This window comes from Notechis scutatus, chromosome 15, assembly GCF_049901735.1.
Source record: "Notechis scutatus isolate UNSWTSFEM ecotype Mainland chromosome 15, rNotScu1.2, whole genome shotgun sequence".
Lineage (NCBI taxonomy): Eukaryota > Metazoa > Chordata > Lepidosauria > Squamata > Elapidae > Notechis > Notechis scutatus.
The window spans coordinates 1,889,697-1,917,690 of NC_142023.1; the positions used below are offsets into that span (position 1 = coordinate 1,889,697).

The 27,994-nt window shown below is 45.6% G+C and overlaps 2 protein-coding genes across 5 annotated transcripts in view; one reads left to right on the forward strand and one right to left on the reverse strand.

The window, feature by feature from the left end:
- The window catches only part of LOC148129439 (uncharacterized), a 102,322-nt gene that overhangs the window by 2,996 nt on the left and 71,332 nt on the right, over nt 1-27,994 (forward strand). The window lies entirely within an intron of this gene.
- Nucleotides 229-27,981, reverse strand: CARD9 (caspase recruitment domain family member 9). Of its 4 annotated transcripts, XM_087944014.1 has the most exons (14): nt 27,774-27,981; nt 22,845-23,024; nt 21,693-21,755; nt 21,017-21,241; nt 18,774-18,911; nt 17,510-17,835; nt 15,346-15,525; nt 13,296-13,448; nt 10,851-10,976; nt 6,997-7,188; nt 5,042-5,083; nt 4,176-4,224; nt 3,490-3,565; nt 229-1,226 (listed from the first exon to the last, which is right to left on the reverse strand). In XM_087944014.1, the coding sequence occupies exons 3-14, from the start codon at nt 21,709-21,711 to the stop codon at nt 1,130-1,132; spliced, it is 1,623 nt and encodes a 540-aa protein (XP_087800140.1). In that variant the 5' UTR covers nt 21,712-21,755; nt 22,845-23,024; nt 27,774-27,981; the 3' UTR covers nt 229-1,129. The 4 variants fall into 4 exon arrangements, with proteins under 4 accessions (XP_087800140.1, XP_087800142.1, XP_087800141.1 ...); XM_087944016.1 differs by lacking the exon at nt 22,845-23,024 and having other exon boundaries at nt 21,017-21,269; nt 27,774-27,951; XM_087944015.1 differs by lacking the exon at nt 21,693-21,755 and having other exon boundaries at nt 21,017-21,269; nt 27,811-27,948.

Here is a 27,994-nt window from a genome sequence, read left to right on the forward strand (position 1 = left end):
GGCTTGTCCGTTTAAAAAAAGGATTGATAACAAGAATTGGCTCCATTTCTTTGAACAACTGGATGATGTTCCCATGAATTTGTAGCCTCCAGACTCAACCATTGCAAGTTTGGCATGGAGCTGATAACCTGATCCCTGAATTTGAGAGAAACTTCGACCTTTGCAAAGGGGCTTATTTGCCTACCCAAAAATATGAATCTGGAAATAATTCAGGCAAAACAAAAAGCATTTAAGGAGGAACCAAGTCTTTTTATAGGGTACAGAAACAAATGATAGTACATTCAGTATATTTGATATGCCTGGAAGCAAGTGACCAAACAAAGATACTGATCACATGTGAGACTTAGCAGAAGAAAACAAGGAGTCTACATTGGACATTTGTTACTTGAGTTTTGCCCTATTTTATGACCTTTCTTGCACACAGTTAAGTAAATCACTGCTTCCATGGCCCGGTTCAGAACGGCTCACGGCTCAGTGGGTTAGGGACAGGAAAAGGTGTGATCGGTGATGGGCTTGAGGAGGAGAAGGGTGTGGGACTCAGCAGGTGAGAAGAAGGCCCAAACCCTTAGGGGATTCGAAGGGTGGGTTGGAAAATGGAGGGAGACAGATGGTGTGTATGCTGCAGAGTTCTTTGCCACAGTGGTAGGGGAAACACCTGGTAGTATTAAAGAGGCTGCAACTTTGAAACTGGGTTGTCGCTAAGGCACCGATCGGAAGTGGAGAACTACCTGGAATTAAAGCTGACAAATTCAGCCAGTGTGACTTTGGGTGGTTACCACAGAAATGCACCAGGAAGCAAAAGAAAAAAGAAACAACAACTAATATATAAGCAGAACATCTAGAATCTGAAATCCAGATCGGAGAAAGGATAGCAGCAGCTAAACCCCACAGCCACTGGGTTGTCTTTGGCTGGAATCGAAACCTGCTCCAGATCCTCAAGTCCTTCAGATGGTGGCAAGGAATCTGGACAGCATCATTTGGTCAGCTGGATAGAGGTGTACATCCAGGTGGTCTCAGCAAAATAATTCACTTATTTAGCCCTCCCGCTGTCCACATTGCTTGCGAATGAGAAGAGGACGGCTTGGAGATCAGCCGGTTCTCCACTTCTCCCTCCAGGTAGCAGATGAGGTCAGGCGTCTTCAGTGTCTGTGTTGTCGCTTCCTGAGGAATGTTCCCAATAAGCTTCATGATAGCGGCTCTCTTGCACCCGTCGTAGAGCTCTCTTTCTGCAAGGAGATTCCACATAGGTTTAGAGGAAGAAACACGAATGCTGCCTCCATCTGACTAAAAACATATAGATGACCTCTGGCAGCTCTTGCCAGTTTGTGGCGTTTACCTGGCCTTGAAAGAGGAGGCTATGCCTGGAAGTTCAGCTTCTCCAGTGACTGGCCATTGAAATGAAGCTCAGCCTTCTGTTCTCATGCCAACCACCATAGCTACCCCCCACCCGCCTCATCCTCAAAGGATCATGGATGTTTGGAGGCTGCAAGCAGGAGCAGCATCTTTGCGTCTTGCAATCTGCCCTCACAATGCAAAATTCAGCACGTTTTTGAAGTCTCTGCAGCTTGCTAAACTGCCATGGTTTCTCTCAGGAGCGGCACACAAAATGCTGGTTTGGGTAATAATTTTTTTTTCTTCTGTCTTCAAAATAACGGATGGTCCCAACAGGTGTTCTGCCTCTCCCATGGCACCCTTAACTAACCTTGAAATCTCTGTGTCTTGGAGGGTCTTTGACAAGATGTTCCCCCTCCCCTCGGGGATGCTTGAAGGCTGGATCAGCATCCAGGAAGACTCCTTCCCCAGAGAGGCAAAAGCCTTGTGACTCTGGACGCACAGAAACAACAGAGCAAGTACTTCCCCTGTGCCTGTACTACAGAGACCTCTGTATGAGACTCATCTCACCATTACTGTATAAATGCCCAAGGCTCCCAGGACAATGGAGTGGTGCAGTGGCCTAGAGGTGGAGCTCTCGCCTCACAATTAGGAGGCTGTGAATTTGATTCTAGGTACAGGCAGATATTTCTCTCTGGGCACAATGAAAATATATCTGCTGCAAAAACTGCATTGGTGACAGGAAGGGCATCTGGCTAGTAAACACTCAGCTCCGTTCAGTTGCCCCGACTCCAATCCATAAGGGATTACGGGGTCATTAAACAATGAACAACAACAGCCCAGGACGATTCTACCCTTCCCTGCTGCTTGCAGGAGCTAATCCTGTTATAACATGTCTGTTGTGGCTCACCAACTGCCAGCGGAGCTGGTGGCAGACTCGGACATGGAGGAGGTTGGGGAGGAATTTGGGCCAGTCCTGGAGTCTGGGGAAGGCTCTGAAGGATGCTCTGTGTTGGAAGCAGAGAAAGAGCCAGGGCCCTCCAACATTTCCCAGTTGCCTTTGGAGTCGGAGTGGGGAAGAAGAACAGCTGGGGCTTGTTCCAGATGTGCACATGCACAGAGCTGTCAGGAGAGGAGAACTGAGGACCAGGTTCTGACTTGGGAAGAAAGGCACACGTGGACACTGAATGCCCCTCCCTGGCTGGGGAATAAATAGAAGAAAAAGGGGAGTGGTATCGTAGAAGACAACCTGCTCATGTGGTTTCTATTCTCAGAGACTGCTTGAGTGAGTTTAATTTACAGCTTTGTGGCTGGAAGCTCCCAGCCTGGCAACTATCCCAGGAACTGATAAGTTCTGTACTTCAGTTAACTCTTGGAAGGATTATTGCCTGGACTTTTCTGTGTGAATGCCATGAATTCACAGTAGCTAAATAAAAAGGGGTTTTTCGGAAGCAGGAGTCTGTTTATTGGTTTTGCTAAGGCTGGGTCAGAACAGTGTCATGTTGCCAGGTTCTGTGCAACAGTGCTTAAATTCCGTCAGGGGGTAACAGTGGCATCACCACATCTTAAAGAGCCTCAGATCCATTACTCAAGAGTGATTTCTGTCCTATTCCATCTTTTATGCTCCTGCACATTGCTAATTTTCTAATTGCTATTACTAATGTTAGTATAAAGTTACTTACTATAGGTAGTCCTCGACCCATGACCATAATTGAGCACAAATTTTTGTTGCTAAGTGAAACATTTGTTAAGTCCATTTTGCCCCATTTTATGACCTTTCTGGCCACCATTGTTAAGTGAATCACTACACCTGTTATGTTAGTATCACAACGGTTAGGTTACATGACCCCAGGACACTGCAACGGCCATAAATATGAGTTGCCAAGCCCCTGAGTTTTGATCACATGCCCATAGGGATGTTGCAACGGTCGCTAAGTGTGAGAAATGGTCGTAAGTCACTTTGAATGGTCATTAAATGGACCATTATAAGTCAAGGACTACCTGTAATTATCTGTATCCACAACTGTAATAAAGATTTGTTTTGATTTGATTTGATTGGCCTTACTAAGGCTTTATAAAGTGATATTAGTGCCTCCCTTGATCTTGATTGTATCAGAATGAATCTGTCCCAGGGATCCAGTGCCGAGGGAGATTTACCTCCGATAATGCTCAAAACTGTCCTTCATTCGCCGATGTCCTTTCTCTGGCAGGTCCCCATCCACTGGGCTCCTTCCTGGAGGAGGAAAGCAGGAAGGAGAATTGAATAGTATAAAGTTACAGAATCAGGAAGCTCTCGGCAGCTCAAGAGAAGGTGAAAACTGCAAGACTTTTCCGTGTGGAAAGTGTGTTCAAGGTTTGACTCTTCAAGTACGGTGAATTTTGAATTTCCGCAAATAAGGGAGTGGTAAGGATGATAATAAAGTCTGAAAACTGGCCACGTAAACACACTTAAGAGGTCTGCAAATGCTCCCCTTGCATACAAGTCTGGTTCAAAAGTGTTGGGGAGGGAACCGATACAGTAAGACCAGACAAAACGGTCTTGTGGAATAAAGGATATTAGAATGTGCCCCAAGTGTCTGAATGGGCAGTTAGCCCATTTCTGGACATGGGTTCTGAAATAGGGCTAAACTTATGCCCCAAACAAGCTTGGCTGACAATTCACTGGTGTAAATGAAGGCGGGGGGTAGATCATGGTAACCTTTCCTGATCAATTGGTAGGACTTCCAGGATCAAAATCCTCCTTGTGGTTGAATTGCAGAGCAGGAGAAAAGGAAGGAAGAAGGAAGAGGGAGGGAGGGAGGAAGAGAGAGATAGAGAGAATAGCTAGTCACAGATAAACATACTTGGTTTGGTGCCTTTCCTATCTTCGTCTGGATTTCCATGGGGAGTCAGCTTTGGGCAAGAAAGGGAGAGAGGGGTGGAAAATGAGAACATATTCTATTTTTGAAGGAATATTTTTTTTTGTTTAGGAAATGCAAAAACAAATGATGTTTCCTGTAATAATTTTGAAATAAACCTGCATTTTAAGGAGATGTCATGCCACAGAACTTTAAACTAAATCCACCCAATTAATGCAGAAGAGATGGAAATTTTATCTCATCATTTCAAAAATATAGTGAATTCCTGATGCTTGGTGTTTTTTTTCTGGTTCAACTGCAATGCAGCTGGTTTGTAGCTCTTAAAGTTGAAGTAAGCAGAAACCCAGCCTTTTTGCTTAATACTGTATATGATTTGGTGTAGTGTATTGAGCAAACGCACAAAAGATGAAGTCAACAAACAGTTGTAGTATGCTGTGTGAATGCAGTTCCTGCAATATAAGCAAATAGGGCTTGGACACTTTTCAGTTTCCCCTTCTTCTCCCATGTGCTGCCCCAGATAGTAATAGCAGAGCCTGAGGGTGCACGAATCTGCAGCTCTACTCAAATGGGGGCAAGAATAGCAATAGCAATAGGACTTAGGCTTATATACCACTTCACGGTGATTTTGCAGCCCTCTCTAAGCGGTTTACAGAGCCAGCCTCTTGCCCCTCAACAATCTGGGTCCTCATTTTATCCACCTTGGAAGGACGGAAGGCTGAGTCAACCTGGAGCCGGTCAGGATCGAACTGCTGAACTGCTGGCAGTCGGCAGAGTTAGCTGGCTCTACTGCATTCTAGCCACTGCGCCACTACGGAATAGTAAAGATAAGGAAGCAGAAACTCCTAACTCACCTCTTGAGAGCTGCGGGATGAGTTTTCTTCAAGATCTGAAGTCTGGAACAAAACGATGTTAATTGGCAAGATGTTAAAAACAGCTTAAGCACTGAAAGACTTACCTATACCCCAGTTGCCCAGAAAAAATATATAATATTTAATTGCTCTGATTGATTCTTACAACATAGAAAAGTAGGGCTGGGAGGGACCTTGGAGGTCTTCTAGCGGCTAGCCCAATCTCCTGCTCTAGCAAGAGACCTTCTACCATTCCAGATAAATGGCTCTTCCATTCAGTCTCTTCTTGAAAACCTCCAGGGGTGGCCCACCTACAACTTCTGAAGGCAAGCTGTTCTGCTAATTAAATACATAGGTGCTTGGGTGCATCATTTTGACTTTGAATAACACTCAAGGGAGCAGACAGTTTAAAACAAGAAGACTGAAGGAATCCTAAGATAATCAGAGCTTGAGCAATCATTTATAAAGGAGAGACAGATGGAAGAGACTGCAGGAGGAAGGCCACTGTCAGATCCGTGTATCTGTCATTTCTTCAGTGGAGGAAGAAAAGGGGGAGGGGAGGCTGATAAAGGAATCCTTTCTTGATGTAACCTGAATATATTTAATCTTATATCGAATTTGTATAACCCACACATGATACAATGGAAGGAGAAAAGCCAGATGGCCAGAACTTATCACCTCTGAGAGGCACAGCCAGGAGATGAGAAGATCATAAAAATTCCACAGTGAGATGTATCCTGGGAATCTCTGGAAAAGTTTGTTCTAAAAAGGGGGTGGGGGAAAATTAGGTATGCCCTGGGAAACTGTGAAAAAGATTGTTCCTTACAAAAGGAGTGGGGAGGAATTAACATACTGGCTTTTGTTTCACTAAATGCACATCGAGATGAGGGGAGGGGTTCTAAACTCCCTTCCGTATCCCTGTATGCCTGAGGGACCTCAGACGCTGCTTTGAACTCCTACAGGAATTGTCTCGTCTCAGTAAAGGATTCCTTTTTGATACGTTTTGAGAAGTTCATTCTACTTGAGTGAATGGGAAAAGTTCTGTAGCCTGACAGCCACACATTCGACCAGTTTTTTTACTTATCCTCAATTAAGGTTTATTATAATACTACATATTTATTATTCCTGCCTGCTGCCCAACTCCCAGCAAAGTGTTTGGTAGTTTTTCCATGGCAGGAGCCAGCAAGGGACATGTCATCTCTCACATCCCATCCCTCATAACTGGCCAGGAATGAACATGCATATGAATAGCAATAGCGCTTAGATTATTGATTTTCCCCAACAATCTGGATCCTATTTGACTCTCCTCGAAAGGATAGAAGGCTGAGTCAACCTTGAGCTGGTCAGGATCGAACTGCTGGCAGGGGGCAGAGTTAGCCTGCAATACTACATTCTAACCACTGCGCCACCACGGCTCCTAATGCACATCCAATCGGCTATAATAATGGCCATAGCATTTAGACTTATATACTGCTTCACAGTGCTTTACAGTCCTTTCTAAGAGAGTCAGCACATTGCCCACAACAATCTGGGTCCTCATTTTACCGACCTCAAAAGGACGGAAGGCTGAGTCAATCGTGAGCAATGAGCAATCCTGCAATCCTGCATTCTAACCACAGGGAAGGAAGGGGAAGGGAAGGGAAGGGAAGGGAAGGGAAGGGAAGGGAAGGGAAGGAAGGAAGGAAGGAAGGAAGGAAGGAAGGACAATAGCCCTTAGATTTATATACCGCTTCACAGTGCTTCTTAGCCCTCTCTAAGCAGTTTACAGAGTCAGCCTCTTTTTCCCTCAATAATCTCGGTCCTCATTTTACCCACCTTGGAAGGACGGAAGGCTGAGTCAACCTTGAGCCAGTCAGGATCGAACTCCTGGCTGTGGGCAGACTTTGCCTGCAATGCTGCATTCTAACCACTGCACCACCCCGGCTCCTTTCCCGATGGCCCTTTTCCTAACAACCTACCATGGTGGAGGGATCGCGGCACAGCCATTTCAGCCGGGTTTTGGCACTCAGCAGCCGTCCCTCTTTCTGGAAGAGCTGAAGCTGCAGTTCGTCACAACGCTCCCCGAATTCCCGGATCTGCTTCCGGTAGCTGTCTTTCTCTCTCAGGCCTTGGGAATATTGCTTGTGGCATTCCTCCTGGGTCAGAAGAGCCTGCAACAATCCCATCAGGGAGGCAGACAAAGACAGCTGCTAGAAAAGCCCACCAGTAGCTCAGACCAGATGGGACGGATTATTATTACCTTTATTGTCCAACACGTGTACAATGAGATTGGCTGAGCCTCCCTTCGTGCACAACCCCCCCAATACAACTCACAGTGAGGACAGAAGTCCCTAGCCCAGTCCCAATCTTATTGCACCATGTGACCTTGTTGCACAATGTGCCATCCCTGCAAGTCTATCCTACTATGTTGACATGAAGTTATTTTCCGTTCACGAGTCTGACAGCCCACGGGTAGAAACTGTCCTTCAGCCTGTTGGTGTGCTGGCTATGCTTACCTACCCGATGGCAGGAGAGTGAAGGAGGGCTGACCGGGGTGTGAGTCGTCCCTGAGGATTTCCCTCACTCTTCTAAGGCAGCGAGTCCCAATGGGGTCATCTAGTGGTATCAGGGAGCAGCCCACAATGTTTTGTGCTGTGCTCACCACCCTCTGTAATGTCTTTCTATCCCCACATTTGCCATGAAATGGTTCTCACCAGTTGCTGAACTGTAGGAAGTTAGCACCCACCCCTCTCCTAGAAAAATGAAATATCCTGGGAAGTATTAAAAAGGAAGGATATTTCCCCTAAAAAGAGTAGAAACTCAGAAGCAGAAACTTACCTCAGAAGCAGAAGCTCACCCCCACCTTTGTTAATGGGTGGGCCATTAATTCCTGGGCCAGAATATTCTACATAACAAAGTTCTACTCCAGATAGAGCCTTAGAAATTGCCCAAAGCCCTTTCATTACATCATCACCCAGCAAGGCTCAACCAAGCCTGGGACTCAGGACATCCTACAGAGTTGCCCCTGCATGGCCCAAGGGGAGTCTGACCACCAATCAGAACACAAGCTCAAATTCAAATCCCAACAGAGGGTATAAAACCCAGGGCACTCTCAGCATCTCAGCCCTTCCTTCGTTGGAGCTCCAAGCCATGTGGTCCTGTCCACCATTAAACCATCTTTCCAAACAGCTGTTTCCAATGTCTTTTTTCCCACTTGGAACTGAACCCAGAAGGATAATTCTTCCAACAGAACCAACAGATAATCGGAGTTGGAAGGGACCTTGTAGGTCATCTAATCCAAACCCTTGCCCAAGCCAGGAGACCCCACACCATTTCTGACAGATGGGAATCCAATCTCTTCTTGAAAATCTCAAGTGACGAAACTCCCACAGCTTCGAAGGGCAACTTCTGTTCCCTGGGTTGATTGTTCTCCCTGTCCTATAATAAGTTTCTCCTTATTTCCAGGTTGAATCTCTCCAGGTTAAATCTCTTGCGACTTAAGACTCACAAACCCATTTTAGCTTAGCCTGTGTGTGTTGGGGTACCTCAGGTCCCGTCAGGTGAGGTGCCACCCTTGGGATCTAAGTGACCTCTAGGTAACTCCCAAAGCATCTTCCCATTTCAGGGTATTCTCCTGGGACAAGATCTTCCCCCATAACACGGGGGGGTCAAACCTCAAACTCTGGGAGCCAGAGCTGGCCTGCGGGGCAGTCCCAAAAACAACAAAGGACCCGGTGCCTCTGCCAGTGGAAACGAACCCTTGGGAGGGCCACAGGCAGACTTCAAGAGTTCCATTTTCGCTGGCAGAGGCTGTCGCAGCTGAAAACAGGAGCCCGTTTTTGCTGGCCGAGGGCTTGAGCCGCCACAGGCGCCCCCAACATGAGTGACATCATGCTGGCCATGCCCAGCCTGGCCAAGCTCACCCCAGCCCTCCAAGGTCAAACACAACCTTGATGAAATCAAGTTTGACGCTCCTGCCTGTTCTGTCTCACCTGTGGCCACGAGGTGAGAGTCCAAATGTCCAAAGGAAAAAACATGAACAGACAATATCAGGAACAACAGAGTTAACTTTCCTTTGGCTGAATTCGTTGTTGGCAGTTTTCCCAGAAGCTGTCTGCAAATTCTGATAACGAGCAGAACTATAAATCAGAGCCGAACGGCAAACAGGACACTTTGTCCAAACTGCAGACACAAATTAACAAGTTTGACTCGAACGGGGATTCAAAGCTAACACGCCTCCTTATATTCCCTGAGGGGCGTGTCAGTCTCTTTCCTCAGTCCCTGATTCGACGTCTCCTTCCAGTTTGTGCTTGATGTTTCTGCTTACGTCTGTTCCTTGCATCAAACCAACATTCTTCGGTTTGATCTTCATCCAAGGACTCCAGCACGTTCTCCAGATTATCTGTCGACATCTGAGGCACAATCAGGGAGGAAGTTTCTGGAGAGGAAGACGACTCCGAAACTTCCAGCAAAGCAGGCTCAAATCTTAGAGCCAAGTCCTCTTCCTCCTGACTCCCATTTATGTCACTCAACAAGGCAGGCTCAAACCTTAATGCCAGATCTTCCTCATCACTCGAGCCTATGTCTTCTGACAGAGCAGGTTCAAACCTCTGAGTCACAACACCTGCCATAGCAGAATCAGTTGACCATCCTTGCTCTGCGGGGTTCCTCCATTTCCTCCCCTCCAAACTAGAGGGCCAGAACTGTGTCATCCCCGCTTGGAATAGCCACAAGGGTTCTGCACATCTGCAGCCTGCATGTGGGTTGAGCTTCCTCCCCCAAAATGATGTAGGTGGAAAACTTTTCCATAGAGCCCTATAAATTATCTCCCTTCTGCTTTGAAACTGCAGTATTGAAATCAGCCACCAGTGGGCAGCATTCACAATCCTTTCCCAAGCAGTGCTCTGCAGTTTCAGTACCTACACTCAGTCAACAGGGGGCAGAGTTTCCCATTGATCTCAGCATTTTCCCAACCATGGCAACTTTCCGGTGTGCATTTTGATTCCCAGAATTCTCAACAATGGCCACGCAGGCTGGGGGATTCTGGGTCGTGAAGCTCACACGCTGAGACATTGTAAGGTTGACAAACATGGAGCAGTCCCTTTCTCTTAAAAAGCTGAGACCCATGCTATTCTTTCATAATCATTTCTAATCACTGATTTTAGGAGCCTTCTTGGAAGAGGAGAAAACAGGGTGATGCATCCTGGGAACTGAAATCCAGCCCAATGGAGGGAACCAGGTTGGGGAAAGGTAGAGTGATCCTGTCATGCCCCTGGTGGAGACTGACTCTGAGGAAGAGGAGGAACAGCCAACAGGGAGTGGGAGTGTGACTCCAGAGGTGGCGGAGGAGGCTGGGGAAGGCCAGAGGCCTGCTGAGCAGTCAGAGGAGGATCCAGGCCCATCCCCTATCCATCCTAGGTCACGCAGGGAGGAGAGGATCAGGGAAAAGCGAGGTCTACTCAAGAGGAGATTACCATGATCCTCCTCGTGGCTTGCAGGTGGGAGCTATGTATGTAAGTTTGCAACTGCGCAGTTAGAATTTGCAGGAGTCAATTTAGTGGTCACCTTGAAAGAGGTTTAGCTTTGCTGGTGTTCTTCCCATGGACTTTTCTCGGTTATTTTCCTGGAGTTTATGATTAGTTATCTTGGCTTGCTTTGGAACTCTCATCAACGAGGTTTGTTTTGGTTTTCTGTTTGCCTCATTATTTACTTTTGTGACTTTAAACTGTGCCTAATAAAACAGTGAAGTTAAGTTGAAGGCCTTACCGGACTTTAATATATGTTTTGGGTTTGGGGTTATTTTGAGAGACTACGGGTCATCACAGATCCTTACCTGATCTCTTTCAGCAGCCACCTCTTCCAGCTGCTTTAAAATAGCCTTGATACGATTTTGGTAAATTTGATTATCATTTTGCAAGGAAGTGCATCTCAGTTCCAGCAGCTCCTTCTCTCCCACAAGCTGGCAAAATAATACAATATAAGTCAACGGGACAATCTTTTAGGCAGAGCAGAGTTTCCTTAGCTAGATTTTGAGTGAGAAGAGGAATGAACTAAGTCAACATCTTCTTTCTTTCTTTCTTTTTTCATATTTATTTATTTTATTTTTTAAAAACAAAATTACAAATCTCTATTTTCTTCTTTTAACAACCCTATAATCCCTTGCGGGGTGGAGTCTGGGCAACTGAATGGAGCTAGCAGTTTACTGGCCAGATGCCTTTCCTGTCACCAATGCGGAGTTTTGTTCAGCAAGTATATTCTCGTGCCCAAAGAGAGAATATCTGCTTCTACCTAGGATCAAACTCACAACCTCTTGATTGTGAGTTGAGAGCTCCACCTCTAGGCCACCTCACCACTCCCCGTATTCACCTACACAGTCCTTTTAAAAACCTTTGAGAAAAGAAACAAGAGTGATTCTGCTTGAAACATCACCCATCTATCTGCTCAGGCAGTTTCAGATTCAAAGCAAAGCTCCGAGCTTGGAGTCCAGGTGAATGGCCTCCAGCCAATGACCTTGGCCATTTCGATCTTGAGTAGAAGAATACAACCTTGTGAAGTGAGAGGAGATACCAAAATTTAGGGTGAAAAAGTAGAAAGGGCTCATTTTGACCCGGAAAGTCTCTGTATATTCTGGGGAAAATATGTTTGTGTGGGGTGGGATCTGCTTTTAATGAACAGGAAAGGAGCCTGCCCTTTTCAAGATCACAAAACACTTTATTGGACTCATTTTTAAAGTAGGCTTAAAGCAGAAGATGTTGCCGAGAAAACTACAAGGACTTGAACTTTTAGTTTCCAGTGATTTGAGAGTGAAAAACCCCCTGTAAATTAGCTGCCACGGAAGGGCAGACTGTGGTGTAGCCATTGTGGTTCACACAGCCCGGAAAACTAAAATAAGCAACCCATGGCAGTATTTGAATCAGATGTGCAACCTGGAGAGTTGGGTATTAATACTGTGGATGAAAAATGTGGTGGTGGGTTGTTGATGAAAGGAGGGAGATCTCGGTTCCATTTTTGGGATTCCCAGGTCGGAAGAAAAAGAAAGAAAAAGGAAGGAAGGAAGGAAGGAAGGAAGGGAGGGAGGGAGGGAGGAAGGAAGGAAGGAAAGAAAGAAAGAAAGGAAGGAAGGAAGGAAGGAAGGAAGGAAGGAAGGAAGGAAGGAAGGAAGAAAGAAAGAAAGAAAGAAAGAAAGAAAGAAAGAAGAAAGAAAGAAAGAAAGAAAGAAAGAAAGAAAGAAAGAAAGAAAGAAAGAAAGAAAGAAAGAAAGAAAGAAAGAAAGAAAGAAAGAAAGAAAGAAAGAAAGAGAAAGAAAGAAAGAAAGAAAGAAAGAAAGAAAGAAAGAAAGAAAGAAAGAAAGAAAGAAAGAAAGAAAGAAAGATCTTCTGTAAATCCCCCTCACCCTAGGAAGAGGAAAACAAGTGAAACCACTTCTGAAAAAGTTGCCAAGAAAACTTCAAGGATTTGCACATTTAGTCTCCATTGATTTGAGACTGTAAATTACCTGGTTGTCTTTCCCATGGAAACAAAAAGTGCGTTGGAAGGTTTACTTAATGCAGATTAAATATAAATATTCATCAGTGCCATGGAGACCATTATCCCCCATGTTGGCGGTCACTCCTCTCCTTGGACAGCATTTGGGGAGAGAGAGTCCAGAGCTTTGCCTGGCCTTTATGTCCACTTGTGGGAATGACGTCCAGTCCGATCGGAAAGGACAAAGACATGGGTGAAACCAGGCTCAACTCCAGATCTGATTTACTTTCATTTCATTCCCCTTGGATTCCATCCTTAGCTTCCACACACTAATAATTCTCCTCAGAATTGCAGTATAGAGAAGGAAGAATCCCTTCATTCCTTCCAGATTAAGAACTGCCGTCAGAGGAATCTCCTGGAGGGAAGTGAAGGCAGTTGCAAAGTTCTTGTCATGGCCCCGTTGGAGCCTGGGTCTGAGGAGGAAGACGAGACGGAGCCGGGATGACGGAGGAGGATCGTGCAAGGGAGATTCCCCACCTTTCCCTTACTCTCCCTTACTCCTCCTCTGTCGGCCCCGGCGCTATTTCGTCCTCCTCCTTGGATCCAGGCTCCAACGGAGCCATGACAGTTCTCAAAGGCTTTTCAGGGGCTCCTGGTCAAGTCTTCATACTCTTCCTGTTGCCTCCAGTTGTTTCCCTTGAGCCTCTTCCTGCCCACAGCAATCTCCCTCCTGCCTTCCCGAGGTGACCAGTTTCCCCTCCATGACTTGCCAAGATGTAACCTTGTGGCTTTGTAGGCAGGCCTGGCCACTTACTTTATCCCGCCCGTCTTCGGCTCTCTGGAGCGCTTGGCGTAAATCGCAGGCGGTGTTCACCAGCTCCTGCTGCTCCTTCAGCACCCGCCTCCACTCGGCCTCGAGAGCTTGAAGGGGGACCCCGTCCTTCTCGGAGCTGCCATTCTTGGTGACCTAGAAGAGAGGAAAGGCACAAAATAGGCACCCCTTCACGTTTTCCCCCACCCTTTGCAAGCCATGGTGGCAGTGGCGCAGTGGTCAAAATGCAGTACTGCAGTCTACTTCTGCTAACTGCCTGGTGCCTGCAATTTGGCAGTTCGAATCTCACCAGGCTCAAAGTTGACTCAGCCTTCCAGCCTTCTGAGGTGGGTAAAATGAGGACCCAGATTGTTAGGGGCAAGAGGCTGATACTTGGGGAGGGCTGTAAAGTACTGTGAAGCGGGATATAAGTTTAAGCGCTATTGCTATTGTGCTGACTCCCTCTCTCCCACCTCTGCCTTCCTCCTTCACTTAGGGAGAGGACATATTGGCTGGGAGGGATGAGCTGGTTTTCCTGCCTCTTGCAGGGAGTGGGATGATCAAGGATGGTGAAGCTTTTGGTCTTGGTGTATCAAAAGTTCAGGAAATGCATAATTTTACTTTGCGCATACATACAGGCACACTAACACTAGCACTAGGAAGGAAGGAAGGAAGGAAGGAAGGAAGGAAGGAAGGAAGGAAGGAAGATCAGAATAGGAAGGAAGGAAGGAAGGAAGGAAGGAAGGAAGGAAGGAAGGAAGAAAGGAAGGAAGGAAGGAAGATCAGAATAGGAAGGAAGGAAGGAAGGAAGGAAGGAAGGAAGGAAGGAAGGAAGGAAGGAAGGACTAGCAATAGCACTTATATCATGATGGATGTCAGATCTGTGTATCTGTCATTTCTCCAGTGGAAGAAGAAAAGGGGGGGGGGGAGGCTGATAAAGAAATCCTTTCTTGATGTAACCTGAATATATTTAATCTTATATCAAATTTGTATAACCCACACATGATACGATGGAGGGAGAAAAGCCAGATGGCCAGAACCTATCACCTCTGAGAGGCACAGCCAGGAGATGAGAAGATCATAAAAATTACACAGTGAGATTGTACTTTGGGAATCTCTTGAATAGTTTGTTCTAAAAAGGGGGTGGGGGGGAAATTTGGTATGTCCTGGGAAACTGTGAAAAGATAGTTCCTTACAAAAGGGGTGGGGAGGAATTAACATACTGGCTTTTGTTTTACTAAATACACATCGAGATAAGGGATGGGGTTCTAAACTCCCTTATGTATCCCTGTATGCCTGAGGGAACTCAGACGCTGCTTTGAACTCCTACAGGAATTGTCTCATCTCAATAAAGGATTCCTTTGTGATACGTTTGGATACATTTTCAGAAGTTCATTCTAGTTGAGTGAATGGGAAAAGTTCTGTTGCCTGACAATGACCAAAACTGGATGCAATGCCAATAGCTATTATATAGCTATTGCTATTGGTATATAGGCTTATATACCACTTCACAGCACTTTAAGCCCTCCTTAAACTGTTTACAGAGCCAGCCTCTCTTGCCCCCAACAATCTGGGTCCTCATTTTACGCACGTCGAAAGGATGGAAGACAGAGTCAACCTTGAGCCTGGTGAGATTTCAATCTGCTAAACTGCTGACAGCTAGCAAGTCAGCAATAGTAGCCTGCAGTACTGCACTCTAACCACTGTGCCACCGTGGCTCCTTATCCAGTAAAAGGGATCAGAATTTTTGGGATATTTAATCAGGTAAGCTGTTATAAGCTGATTCCATGAGTCTCTCTAATGGGGGCAAATTAATGATAAACAGCCAACCTATTTGCTGAGATCCCTTTTCAGTGAATCCCTCCTTTTTGCAAAACCTGTCAAACTTAAGTTCAAGAACTTAAGACTTTCCCGCAGAGTTCCCATCAAAATCTGCATCCCGACGATACATTTTTATCTGCAGTTTTGTCCAAGGGGCCCCATATGTTTGCAGACACCCCCCCCCTTCCACCCCGTTCTGCCGATCGCTCCGCCTTCCTGAGCCAAAAGAGACCTGCAGCGTGCTCTCCAGCTCCTTGTTCTTGGCCAACAACAGGTCCTTCTCCCGCTGGATTTCCCACACCGCCTCGTGGCTGGGCCGCTGCTCCATGGCTTGCTTCAGGTTTAGTGTGTGCTTCCGTTCCAGGCTGCAGTGATCTTCAGCCTTGGTCAGGCTGTGTCGAAGGCAATCGATCTTGGGGGGGAGGGGGGCAGGAAAGGGAGGACATTATCATACAAGGGGGCCAGAGGAGATCAATTCCTGCATGGGGCCTGCTTTTTTTTTTTTAACAGTTTATTTATATATTTTCACATTACATATATAAGTGCTTAGTGAATGGTGTATTGACTGGGTCAATTTATTTTTATACAATAATACTCTTCCCACTCCTAATTTCTTCCTCTGCTGTCCAACCAAGTCCCACGTTCAAAAATACTCTGTGTCTTCTTTTTCTTTTCTTTTTAATGTCAATCTGTCCATTTCTGCACCATCTAATTTTTTTTTTCAATTACAACATCTTCTGTAGGCATCTCCTAATTTTTCCAGTACTGCGCATAAACAATTCTTCCTGCTGTTAAAGCATGTAATATTAAATATAGATTCCCTTTATCAGGGATTTTCAGGTATTATGCCTAGTAAGAATATTTCTGGCTTGTAATCTATGTGTTGTTTTTAACATTTTCTCCAACCATGTATGTATTTTTCTCCAATACTTCTTTGTTTTTACACATGTCCACCCCATATGATAATACCTCCCTGGTGTCTGTTTATATTTCCAGCATTTGGCAGGCATACTTTTAAACATCTTTGCCGGTGGTAAATGCCACCTATAGAACATTTTATATAAATTTTCCTTATATGTAGTTGCCATTGTCAACTTACAATTTCTTTCCCAAAGCTTTTGCCATTCATCTAAATCTATAGTATATCCAAAGTTCTTTGCCTGTACTATTGTGGTTTCCTTTACCTGTTCCTCTTCCATTTTTAAGCTGAACAAGAAGTTATATATTTCCTTTATCATTTTTTCATCTACTCCTAGCATTATTTGGTCAAATGTTGTAGGTTCATTGTCAAAACCATAATCCTTAGTCTCTCCTATCTCAATTTTATTTGCATATGTGGCCACCATGATAAGTCTTCACCTTGATTCCACAGAGCTTGTTGGGTTTTAAGGCATGCGGCCTGCTGTTAACCCCCAAAACAGCCTGCAAAGTGGGGTTCCTAAGATCAGAATGGGACAACCACAACTACAAGCCAACATGCTGTAAGATGACATGGCCAACTCACCCATGGGACAACTTGCTGCAGCACTATTTAACACTTTGATTTAATTATTTAAAATAATTGGGGGAAAAAACACCAAAATGTTAAATTTTGCCCTGTACATTTGATTGGCACCATCCTTTCTTTAATTATTCTGTTATATAAAAGGACAACGGTCATTTAAAAGAAGAATAATTATCATTATCATTGAGGACCCATATACTACCCGAGCCAAAAAGAGGGTAGACCCCCCCCACCCAAGATAGGATAAACCACAAAGAACAGCCCAACGTGAAAATAACCAAACTCGGGGAAACGTGGGGCCAGGTTTTAAATCAGCCTGGCTAAACGGGTCATATAAACACAGGTCATGGTGTATACCAACTCATGGAAGAGTTGGTTATCGGAATTCAGGTATTCCCAGCTTAAATTCACATCAATCCTAACTCCCCATCAGGGATGGGGCTGCTGGGGGTTTGCAGGGGTTCGGGAGAGCCCCTAGCTAAGATTCTGTGCAGTTTGGAGAACCCCCAAATCCCACTCCTGGCCGGCCCCGCCCTCCCCTCCCCTCCTAGGTGTCCCCACAGGGCCCATTTCGGATGCAGGTAAGTGCAGGGCGCGCATGGAGGCTCGGGGAGGGCGAAAAACGGGCCTCCTAGAAGTTCAGGAAGGCCGTTTAATTGGCCCATTTCCAGCTTCCAGAGAGCCTCCGGAGCCCGGGGAGGGAACTCCGCCCCCCCCACCTCCGTGGTGCAGGAGGCTGAGTAGGCCACACCCACCATGGCCACGCCCATCCAGCAACCAGGCAGAGAACCCATGGCTCAAATTTTTGAAGCCCACCCCTGCACCCCATCCCTGTCCTGTCCTGTTTCCCCTTGCCCCAAAGGAAGCAAGGAATGTCAACAAAGTGTCCTACCTCCAGCTGTAGGTCCCGGTTCTTCATCAGGGCCACATTCTTCTCCTCACTCTGCTTGGCGTAGTTCATGGCCAGCTTGTAGTTCTCCTCTCGGCACAGCATCAGTTCCTTGCTGAGGGAATCCCTCTCCTCCTTCACCTTGTGTGCCCGCTCCTGGTACTTGCGCAGGACGCTGTCCCTCACCCTCATCTCCTTGATGGTGTCCTCCTTGGTGCTGAGGGTCATGTTCAGCTCCTGGACCTTCTGCCTCTCTTCTCGGACGGCCGCCTGCAGCTTGGAGACCTCGCTCATCAGCACTTCCATCAGGCCGGACTCTCCCGCCGTGTCTGCAGAGGAGAGCAACCCAGCAAGGCCGGGACCCGAAAAGCATGACAGAAAGCAACACTAAGGTGTTTCCCCGGTGTCAGTACTTCAGTGCCAGATGCCTCCCATTGTTGAAGTCTTGACTGTCGAGCTTCAAAAGACATTTTTGCTATTGCAACTATTATTATTTCTCAGCTTGCCAACACACCATAAGGGAGGGACAAATAAAGTAAGAAAATTCCAGGCATCAAGATGGGAACCAGGGACACTTCAGCAGGGTTTGCCAGAACTTTACCAGACGTTCCCATAACAATACCAAGAAACTCCATTGGACAATGTAGAAGGGGGGGGGGGAAAGGGCACATAGAAAGTTCCAGGCATCAAGATGGGAACCAAGGACACTTCAGCAATGTTTGCCAGAACTTTACCAGACGTTCCCATAACAATACCAAGAAACTCTATTGGACAATGTAGAAGTGGGGGAAAGGGCACATAGAAAGTTCCAGGCATCAAGATGGGAACCAGGAACACTTGGCAGGGTTTGCCAGAACTTTACCAGACGTTCCCATAACAATACCAAGAAACTCCATTGGACAAGAAACTCCAGGGGTGGGGGAAAGGGCACATAGAAAGTTCCAGGCATCAAGATGGGAACCAAGTACACTTCAGTGTTTGCCAGAACTTTACCAGATGTTCCCATAACATTACCAAGAAACTCCATTGGACAATGTGACTTGGTCTCATAGGGGGAGGAAGAACCTGAACTTGAACTATGTGGGTTTTGCTTTCATTCTGTGCCAAAATGATGTACTCAATGAAGTTTTGCATGAAGAGATCATCTCCTTTGTGCTTGCTAGATTGGGTCCATCAATCCGAACCTTGACATTGACTTCAGCTGACCAAAGATGGAACTACGATGTCACCAGAAGACCTCAAGAGAGCTACCAGAGCAAACTATTACCTATTATCATGGAGAAGACTCGGGTGGGGTCGTTGCCGGTTATTTTCTTGTAGAGATGCGGGTAGTACAACTCCAGGCTCTCCAGGAAAGCCACAAAGCCCTTTTTGCCCGTCCTCTGGAGGAGATCTAGGAGCAGCCCTGCAAAGATGGACAGACCACAAACTCTTTCAAATCTCAACTTCTGGACTGGTCCGGTGGTTGGATTCATTGGTCCAAATCGTTCCTGCATTTCTAATCTTTTGCCTTTCTTTAAATGCCTAAGGATAACGAAGAAGCTCCAGACCGGCTCTCTGAAGCCCAGTTATAAATAAATAACAAATAATAATAATAACAATAACAAAAATTAAATAGAATACAGATAGAAGGGTCCCTGTAGGTCATCTAGTCCAACCCCCTCCCCAAGCAGGAGATTTGATGCTACACTCAATTCTCAAGAAACAGATTTCTCCATAGCTGAAGCCTATCAGATACGAAGTACAACTTTATCTTGGGTCAATTTCAAATTTCTAGTAAAGTGTGAAATTACCAACTATTACTTTCTGCCAACCTGATAAAAAAAGCTCTCCTAATTGCAATTCTGCATTTTGAAATGCAAAACTCAAAATGATCAGAACAAAGGAGGAGTCAAGGGTTTTGCAGCCATCGAAACTTCCAATGTTAGCAACAGATGTTAACGAAGATAAGCATCCGTCATCAAGGCCATCCCTCTGAAGTTTATGATTTTAACACGAAACAGAAAATACTTTCTGATGTTGGCTTGACTCATTTTAATATTATTCAGAGTATTGCAGCATAAATTCAGGGCCAGAAAAGTAAAAACAGATGGCTGATGCTTCATTTAACTTCTTTATAAACATATAAAGTGAATTTTACAATGCCAGTTGTGGATTTCTCCAACATGGAGCAAACTCAAATAGAAGCAGACATGTTACAGGTTCAGAGCAGAACAGCAGCTCAGGAGCTCAGAAGCAGACATCAGTTTCTCTTTAGTTCAGCAGGCAAGCAAGCAAGTTAGTTTCTCTTTCACTTTTGTGCTGAGCACAGAACAGAGACAAACTATGCCCAGATTCTCTCTTTAAGTTTCAGCCCTCAATTCAGCTCTCATGTACGGTTTCATATATTCAGGAAACTATACAAAGGCAGGAAGAAATCTTCCTGAATGGGCCAGAGGTTTCAGCCAAGGGGATTGCGATCAAGGTCAATTTTAAGGAGGAGAATTTGGGACGGGATGAAAAGGAAAAGAGGCAGAAGACTTTCTGGTCCCTGTCAGGTTCTCCCCATGAAGAGAGAAGGATGGAAGGTCAGATTAGATTGCCTCGCTCCTTTTGCTTCCGGTTCTTAAAAAGGGTGTCAGCTAAAACTCCATCCTGGGAGCTTCTTGTTTGATGTCTATGGAGATTCTCAGTCATCCAGATCTTGGTTGTCCCAAAGGTGTTTTTTTCAAGAGGCAAGTGGACTTTCTGGTTTTTCTTTGAAGAGATTTTGCTTCTTGTTCAAGAAGCTTCTTCAGTTCTCACTGGATACTGGGAAATGGAAGGATTTATACTCCTTGCAGACAGCTGGTCATTTGCATCCTTTTAGAGGGTTGTTGAGGCCACCTGGAGGTTTATCTATGTCCTTAGGCTCACCTGAGTGGTGCTCCTGGTTCCCGTAGTCTGCAATTTTTTTCCTCTGGAAGTCCATTCCTACTCCTACAAACCAGGGGTGGGATTCAACTGGTGTTACTACCGGTTCGGTAATTACATCTTCGGTAATTCGGTAATTATTGAAGCGAAATGTCTTCAAAAGAAAAAAACAAGAAAGTCCGGTTGCCTCTTGAAAAAAAAGCACCTTTGGGACAACCATGACCTGGAGGACGGAGAATCTCTACAGACTTTTAGCTATGCAATTTTGGAGGAACACCCTTAGAATGGGGTGGGAGTAGGAATGGATTTCCAGAGAGAAAAACTGAAGACTACAGGAACATTTGCACCACTCAGGTGACCCTGAGGACACAGATAAACCTCCAAGTGGCCTCAACGACCCTCTAAAAGGATGCAAATGACCAGCTGTCTGCAAGGAGTATAAATCCTTCCATTCCCCACTATCCTGTGAGAGCTGAAGAAGCTTCCTGGATGAGAAGTGAAACATCTTCAAAGAAAAATCAGAAAGCCCAATTGCCTCCTGAAAAAAAGCACCTTTGGGACATCTTGCCTGAGATGGTAAACTCAGATTTCTTGTAAATCCAGAAAATCAGCGGGTACCTGTTTTCCTTTTCCGGAGTACCAGGCTGGGATCATTCAGGACCTGCTCCTCGTCATCGTGGTTGATGACTCGGCACTGCCGGAGGTACGGCGTTATTCTGGAAGGGTCGACCACCGAAATCAGCTTCACACGGAAACTTTCCAGGTTGTTCCAACAAGTCTCACCATCCTCATCCTCTGGATCTGACATGGTGGAGGCCGAAAAGCTGAGGCTGGATTCAGGATCTTCTCGGAAAATGCAGGAGGGAGCTATCTCCAATTGGGAAGCAAATGGGACGTTAGCAGAATTATAGCTTCTTCATTGACACTCGTTTTTCCTTCCTCCCTCCCTCCCTCCTTCCCTCCCTCCCTGTCTCCTCTTTCTTCCTTCTTTTCCTTCCTTCAACCATTCCTCATATGCTCATAAATGGTCTGTTAACAAAATACTCTTAATTTGAAATAAGCAATCCAGCACTTCCATTCTTCTGTCCTTTCCTTCCACTCTCCTTCTTTCTCTCCCTCCTTTCCCTCCTACCATCCCTTCTTTCCCTCCTACCATCCCTTCTTTCCCTTTCTTCCTCCCTCTTTTCCTTCCTTCTTTCCTCCCTCTTTTCCTTCTTTCCTTTCCTTCCTTCCTTCCTCCCTCCCTCCTTTCCCCAAGTTGCCTCTGACATCATTACATCTCTCTCTCTCTCACCCTTTGTGTGTTTGTGCATGCATGCTGTTTATCCAGAGTGTGTTAGGGCATCAGCTGTACTTCCTGTGAATAACCAAATTTTGGTTTGCAATAATCTAATCTCTAGACTTATATAATAAATATAATCTAATATAATAAATAGAACAGCCAAAAATCCTGCCATAGGTGACCAGTGTTGTTCTTGGCATTAGCACAGGTATAACTAAGATTGGTAAACTGATCTACTTATTTCTCAGATTTATAAAGCTGCCCCTCTGGCCAGGAGCATTCAACAATCCAATAAAACTAATGTTTTTAATGAAGGAGTTAAGGAATTTTAGAATTAAGGAGGAACTTCCTAAGAGTGAGGACAATTAACCAGTGGAACAGTTTGCCTTCAGAAATTGTGGGCGCTGCATCGCTGGGGGCTTTTAAGAAGAGACTAGAGTAGACAGTCACTTATCTGAAATGGTCTAGGTTCTCCTGCTTGAGCAGGGGGCTGGACTAGAAGACCTCCAAGGTCCCTTCCAGCTCTATTCTAATATAAAAGCAATTATTCTAACTAAACACGGTCACTGAAAAAATATAGAGATTTGCTATTAAAATTTAAAAACATTAAAACATTAAAATACACAAACCACAAATACAGAGAGGAATATCCAGGCACCACCAACAATAGGAGAATCACTAAATTGTAATCGCTTCCCTAGGACCTCTAAGCCTGGGGACATAACCATGTTTTGAGGGACCTCCTGAACATTAACCAGGATGGAGCTCTGTAGAGTTGTAATTGCAGGAATGTTCTTATCTTGGATGGCAAACCTCAGATAAAGAATGTTTACAAGCAGTTACAACTCAGGCAAAGAAACTCACTAATGTGAAGGAGGATTAGAGAGAGGAAGTAAACATATGTTAGACTTTAACTAGAGATAATTAATTGTGTTAATTACTATTATGCTAAACAGTAACGAAAGTTAAGCAGTAACCAAAGTTAACCAATGTTGGAGGATTACTAAAAATGTGTATAAATGCAAGACTAGACTCCAATAAAGTTCATCATGATTCAGTTGATCATGATCAAACAACTAGACTGCCTTGTCATTACAACAGAGCTCTGTTCCGTTTTAGGAGAATGTTCCATTAGATGGGTACTTGGCAGAGAACATGGCTCACCTTCTAGGACCCATCAATTGTAGGCATCTCACAGATGGAACCCATAGTATTCTCTCTCTGCTGGAATTAAGGTGGTTCCCGGCTATGAAGAAGGGCTGTGAAGGTTAAACTTTGACTTGACCCTTGAAGTTTCCAGATATTCTTCCAGGGCAGCTGTCAAAATCAGGAAATCCAGGCAGTCTAAAAGAATGTAAGGCTTTATTGCAAGCTTAAACTCTCTACAAGAATTACAAAGCAAATTGGTGGTAAATAAGATAGGGTGAACTTAGATACCTTGTGGGTGCAAAGGGACTTGAGCAGAGGTGGCATTCAGCAGGTTCTGACAGGTTCTGGAGAACCGGTAGCAGAAATTTTGAGTAGTTGGGAGAATTGACTAATACCACCTCTGACTGGCCCCTCCAACCCCATCTATTCTCCGCCTCCCATTGAGTCCCAAGCCACGCCCACAGAACCGGTAGTAAAAAAAATTGAATCCCATCATTGGACTCGAGGCTGATGACATGTTTGACTCCTCCCTCAGGCTTAGCCTGCTCATCTCCTACAGCAGCCTCGTGTAGAATGCATTACAGTAGTCCAGTCTAGAACTGAGTAGACATTCCCAGTCTAGGAAGAGGTACAACTGATGCACAACATGAAGCTGTGCTAAGGCCTTCCTAGTCACGACTGCCACTTGATTTTTGATTGGAGATTAGATGAATCTCCCCAACAGAGGGAATAGAAATTGGATGTAAAGAAAGTTTCCACAGCCTGACAAAAATACTCCTTCGTACACCCATTTTCCAGGCTGAGTCACTGAGATGAGGAAGACAAAGGAACCCTGCACCCTGAGTTGGGAAGGGAAGTCCCGGTTTCTTCAGCCCGATTTCTCCCTCACAGTTTCTCTGACTCATTTTCTCAGTGAGTAACTGGCATTGTGATCACCCAAGAAAGTGATTCCTTTGTGTCTCACAGACATTTGGTCCCTAAATCTCAACTTTCCTTTTGAAGAAATCCCTCCATCCAGGGGTTGGATTCTACCGGTTCGCACCTATTCGCTAGAACCAGTTGTTACCATTCTAAGCAGCTCGGAGAACTGGTTGTTAGAAGAAATTACTGGCCTAATCCTGTAAGGAAGGCAGGAAGGTAACATTCTGGTGTTGCTTACAGAAACTGCCTCTCTGTTAACCCTCATTACATTCTTGGCAGGACTAGACTTCCTGTCTCAGGAATGTCTGGAGTTTTCCCCCCTCCTTTGCTGGTACTTTGCTTGTGTGGAGTGACCATTCAAAGTTACAATGGCATTGAAAAAAGCGATTTATGGCCATTTTTCACACTTACGACTGTTGCAGCATCCCCACAGTCATGAGAGGCCAGGCGAGGAGATGCGTGCCTCAATGTGAGTGATATTGAGTTGGCCACACCCAGACAATAACATGACCACCAAGCCATGTCCACCCAGTCACATGACCACCAAGCTACGCCCACCACCTAAGCCATGCCCACAGAACCGGTTGTTAAAATTTTTGAATCCCACCCCTGGATTCAACCGGCGTTAATACTGGTTCGGTGACTGCATGCTGCGCACACGTGTAAAAAACCTTAAGCTGTGCCTCCCAGACAGCTGAAAAGTGCTGTGCACATGGGTGCACAGCATTTGAAAAGCCACTTTTCCCCTGCTTTTTCAACCTCAGCTGTGCCGTGCGAAGCAGCTGAGGTTGAAAAATCAGGAAATAAAAGACAGGTAAGAGCCCTGGCAGGCAGGTGGGTCAAACAGCAGCAGACACAGAACTGGTTCGGTGTCTGCTGCTCTTCAGAGCTACTGGTTCTACAGAGCCAGGGATAACCAGTAGCATCCCACCCCTGGCTCCATCCCTCTGTCTCTTAAAGCAGGCCTCTCAAACACTGCAGCCAGATGGCCAGAATTTTGGCTGTAGTGTATACCACCATGCACCATTAGTAGCATAGGCAATCTGATGTGGTTTGGGATGGGACGTCCATAAATATGCCTCTTCCTTCAATCATTGAGAGCTAGAGAATATATCTAGTGAAATCATATGTCCTCACTCTTAGGAAGTTTCTCCTTAATACCATGTTGCTTCTCTCCTTGCTTAATTTCCATCCATTGTTTCTTGCCTTGCCCTCTGGTGCTTTGGAAAAAAAATTAAACTGTGCCATTGGAATTAAGCAAAGAGAAGACTTTGTACTGATGAGGTTGCCTAGTTGGGTCTACAAGGAAACAACCAAGCTGAGAGAGCAATAAGGAGTCCACAAGGAAAAAAATTGACAAAATGAAAAAATAATGTTTAAAGGGAGGGTGCATTTTGCTGCTGCTTCCTGATATTTAGGCCACCAGGCCAGCTCTGACTCCAGGGCACTTAACTGGACAAGTCCCTGCCATTTTTTGGCAAAATATGTCAAATGGTTTTTTCCCCTGACCCAAACTCCCCCAGTGGCTGCTCTGCTTCAGCCAGCTCAGGAAAAAAATAAAGATTATTTGCTGGCTTTAAGCCCACTCCTCTCAAACTGTACTTAGTCTTTCCTCATGTTTACGACTAGGAACTGATTCACAAGACAAGCTGATGTCGTAAAGGTTCAGCTTCCGAATTTCTACGTTTCATGGGCACCGTTCCAATTTATATTTTCAAACAGAAAAGGCTGTTTTGTTGAAATTTTCTTCTTGTGTTGCTCCATATCCTGTGTGGCCTTTATGGAAAAGAGGCCCTGAAATCATTCTGAAAAGTAATTGAGAAAGAGGCAAATAGGGAAGTGGACCTTCTTTTTCCAGAAGACCACCCAAAACTTGGGAGGACTGGACTGTCTCTAGTGGTAGGGAAGTGTTATCCCTAAAACTGGGCTCTTGCTTGGTGTCGAAGCCGATAAGACACCGGACACAAGGTGTGATACAATATACTTTTATTTTGGTACCAAGATAAGGACCACGGCTCAAAAGCTAACCAAAGGGCCTTGATGAGAATCTTACAGCAATTTTCGTAGTCAAGGGGTGGTTGCATTCAGCCCTTTGCCCTTCCCCTAATAATGCATGCATAACAGATAATATTGATTGGTTATTTGGATCTCAGCCCCCTACGTAGCTAAATGTGGCGTCACCTGCGTTTCACCCCAGATCACGGGTATCTTGCAAAGTGTCCTAGTTTCATGTGCCAGCTATGTGGTTTTGGGGGTTTTTTCTTATAAGCAAGTTATTCTTGCTCCTGATATCCTGGCTAGTGGTTTAAGGTGCTAACTTCTGCCTTAAGAATGTGCAGTCCCAACCCCTTCCCTATTGCAGAGCAGCTCAAGGTAGCTCCCCCATTCCCCGCGACCCCGCTCCTTCTGTGTAGAGAGAGAGAAGACAGGAAGGAGCAAGGCTGCTTAAGGCACAGAAACAAAGACAAGAGAAAATGTTTTGATCTACATTCATGTTCCTAACTCTCGTGTCCATTCCATCCATACCTGGGTCCATATGGCCCTTCCTCTGACCCCCCCCCCCACAGGGCCTCCTCTGTACATACATCCCATCATCTGATCCTTCAGAAGGATACGACCCTAGGAGTTATTTGGGAAGGGGGCAGAGAGCTGGGCCAAGATGGGGGGCCAGGATGGGGGAGCATTATAAAATAAGGCTGAGGGGAAGAGAGAGGATCAACTACTCTCAGAATGCAAGATCTCAAAAGGCGATTTAAGCGGGATGGACCACAGAAGATGCAAGATAAGGAAGAGATGTAACAGCACGCTTGCCTCAAGTGTGGGTGGGATTCAAAAGTCATCAGAGCAGTCTGACAGGCAACCAGTATGGTGCTGGAGCTGTCTGTGGCAAGCGAGGCTCAGCCCTGCGTCTCCTAATTATTTCAATGTATGATTTGATTAGATGCGTTACCTGGCCATAACCAAATGCTGCTCAGGGACTCGCCAGATCCCCCCATTGTTAACAAACATCCTCGATGTAACATTACCCTTTTAAAAATGGGAGTTTGATCAAGGCCAGTCAGCAATCATGAAAATAATAAAAAGCAATAAATAAGAAGCAATAAATTAGTAAAAAAAAAAAAAGAGGCTATGATCACAACCCAAATGCTGGATCTCTAGGGAGGCAAGGCAACCCGAATTGTTTTCAAAATAACTCAGTTCTGAGATGGATAAAAATGCTAATAAGGAGTCGGGCTGATCGTATCTCAGTGAAAAAAGTCGCCCATGGGGCAAGGAAGAAGCCCCAGAGAAGGTCTGTGGCCATTAGGCGGAGGAAGCAGGTTGTCTTTGGACTTTCCTGCTTAACAGTTGGGCTCTGCTGGTCTTCCCCCCTCCAAAAAAAAAATCTCTTCATAGACAACCAGGGACATCTCAATCGCTCCATCACCTTCCATCTGCTGGAATCTGCTTGGCCTTCCTAGCTCTTGCTTCATTGATCCAGCAGAACTTTTATTTCATATATTTTTGCCTGAGAGTTCTTTCGGTTTTGAAATCCTATGACCTCCCTGCCATCACCCCCAACAAGAGGACATTCCAACCCCCGCCCCGCTCCCCAAATGCTTTGCATGTTTAGCTTCCAGCCAAGGATTTCAGCTCCTAATGCTAATCTCCACAGTTTCTCCACTCCTAATCCCCACTCCTCTGTCCTCCAAAGGCAGGACAGAAGAGAAAGGTACATCCACCACAGGCGCTCCAATGGCTTACTCACCTGTCTGGGAAAGATTCTGATATGGCAGATTCAGGCACAAATAACTGAACTCCCAACCTCTCCCACCAATGCTCCAAGTTCTCTTATGAGAGCTGTTCCCACCAGAAAGATTTCCACCTTCCCCGGAGATCTAAAGATGTCATCCATTCCTACTTCAGGGGGCCAATGGACCCCCCATTCGGCATCCAGAGAACCCATGTCAGCAGAGGTGCTCTCCTTTCTCAACACCCCAGGGAAAACGCTCCTGCTTTGCCCGGGAAACCAATTCCACCCACCTGAGCAGGAGCTTGCAAAGCAGCAGTCCTGGCTGACCTGACCAGGGTTCCAGATTCACAGCTCCTGGGTCCTTCCAAGCTGCCGGATCAAAGGAAGAAGCTGACTTTCCATGAGGCATCGGGCAGGAAGGAACAGGAAGGAACAGGAACTCCCACCCGGTGAAAGTTGTGTGAAGAATGAGAGAGAGAGAGAAAAAAAGAGGAAGTGCAAGGACGGATGA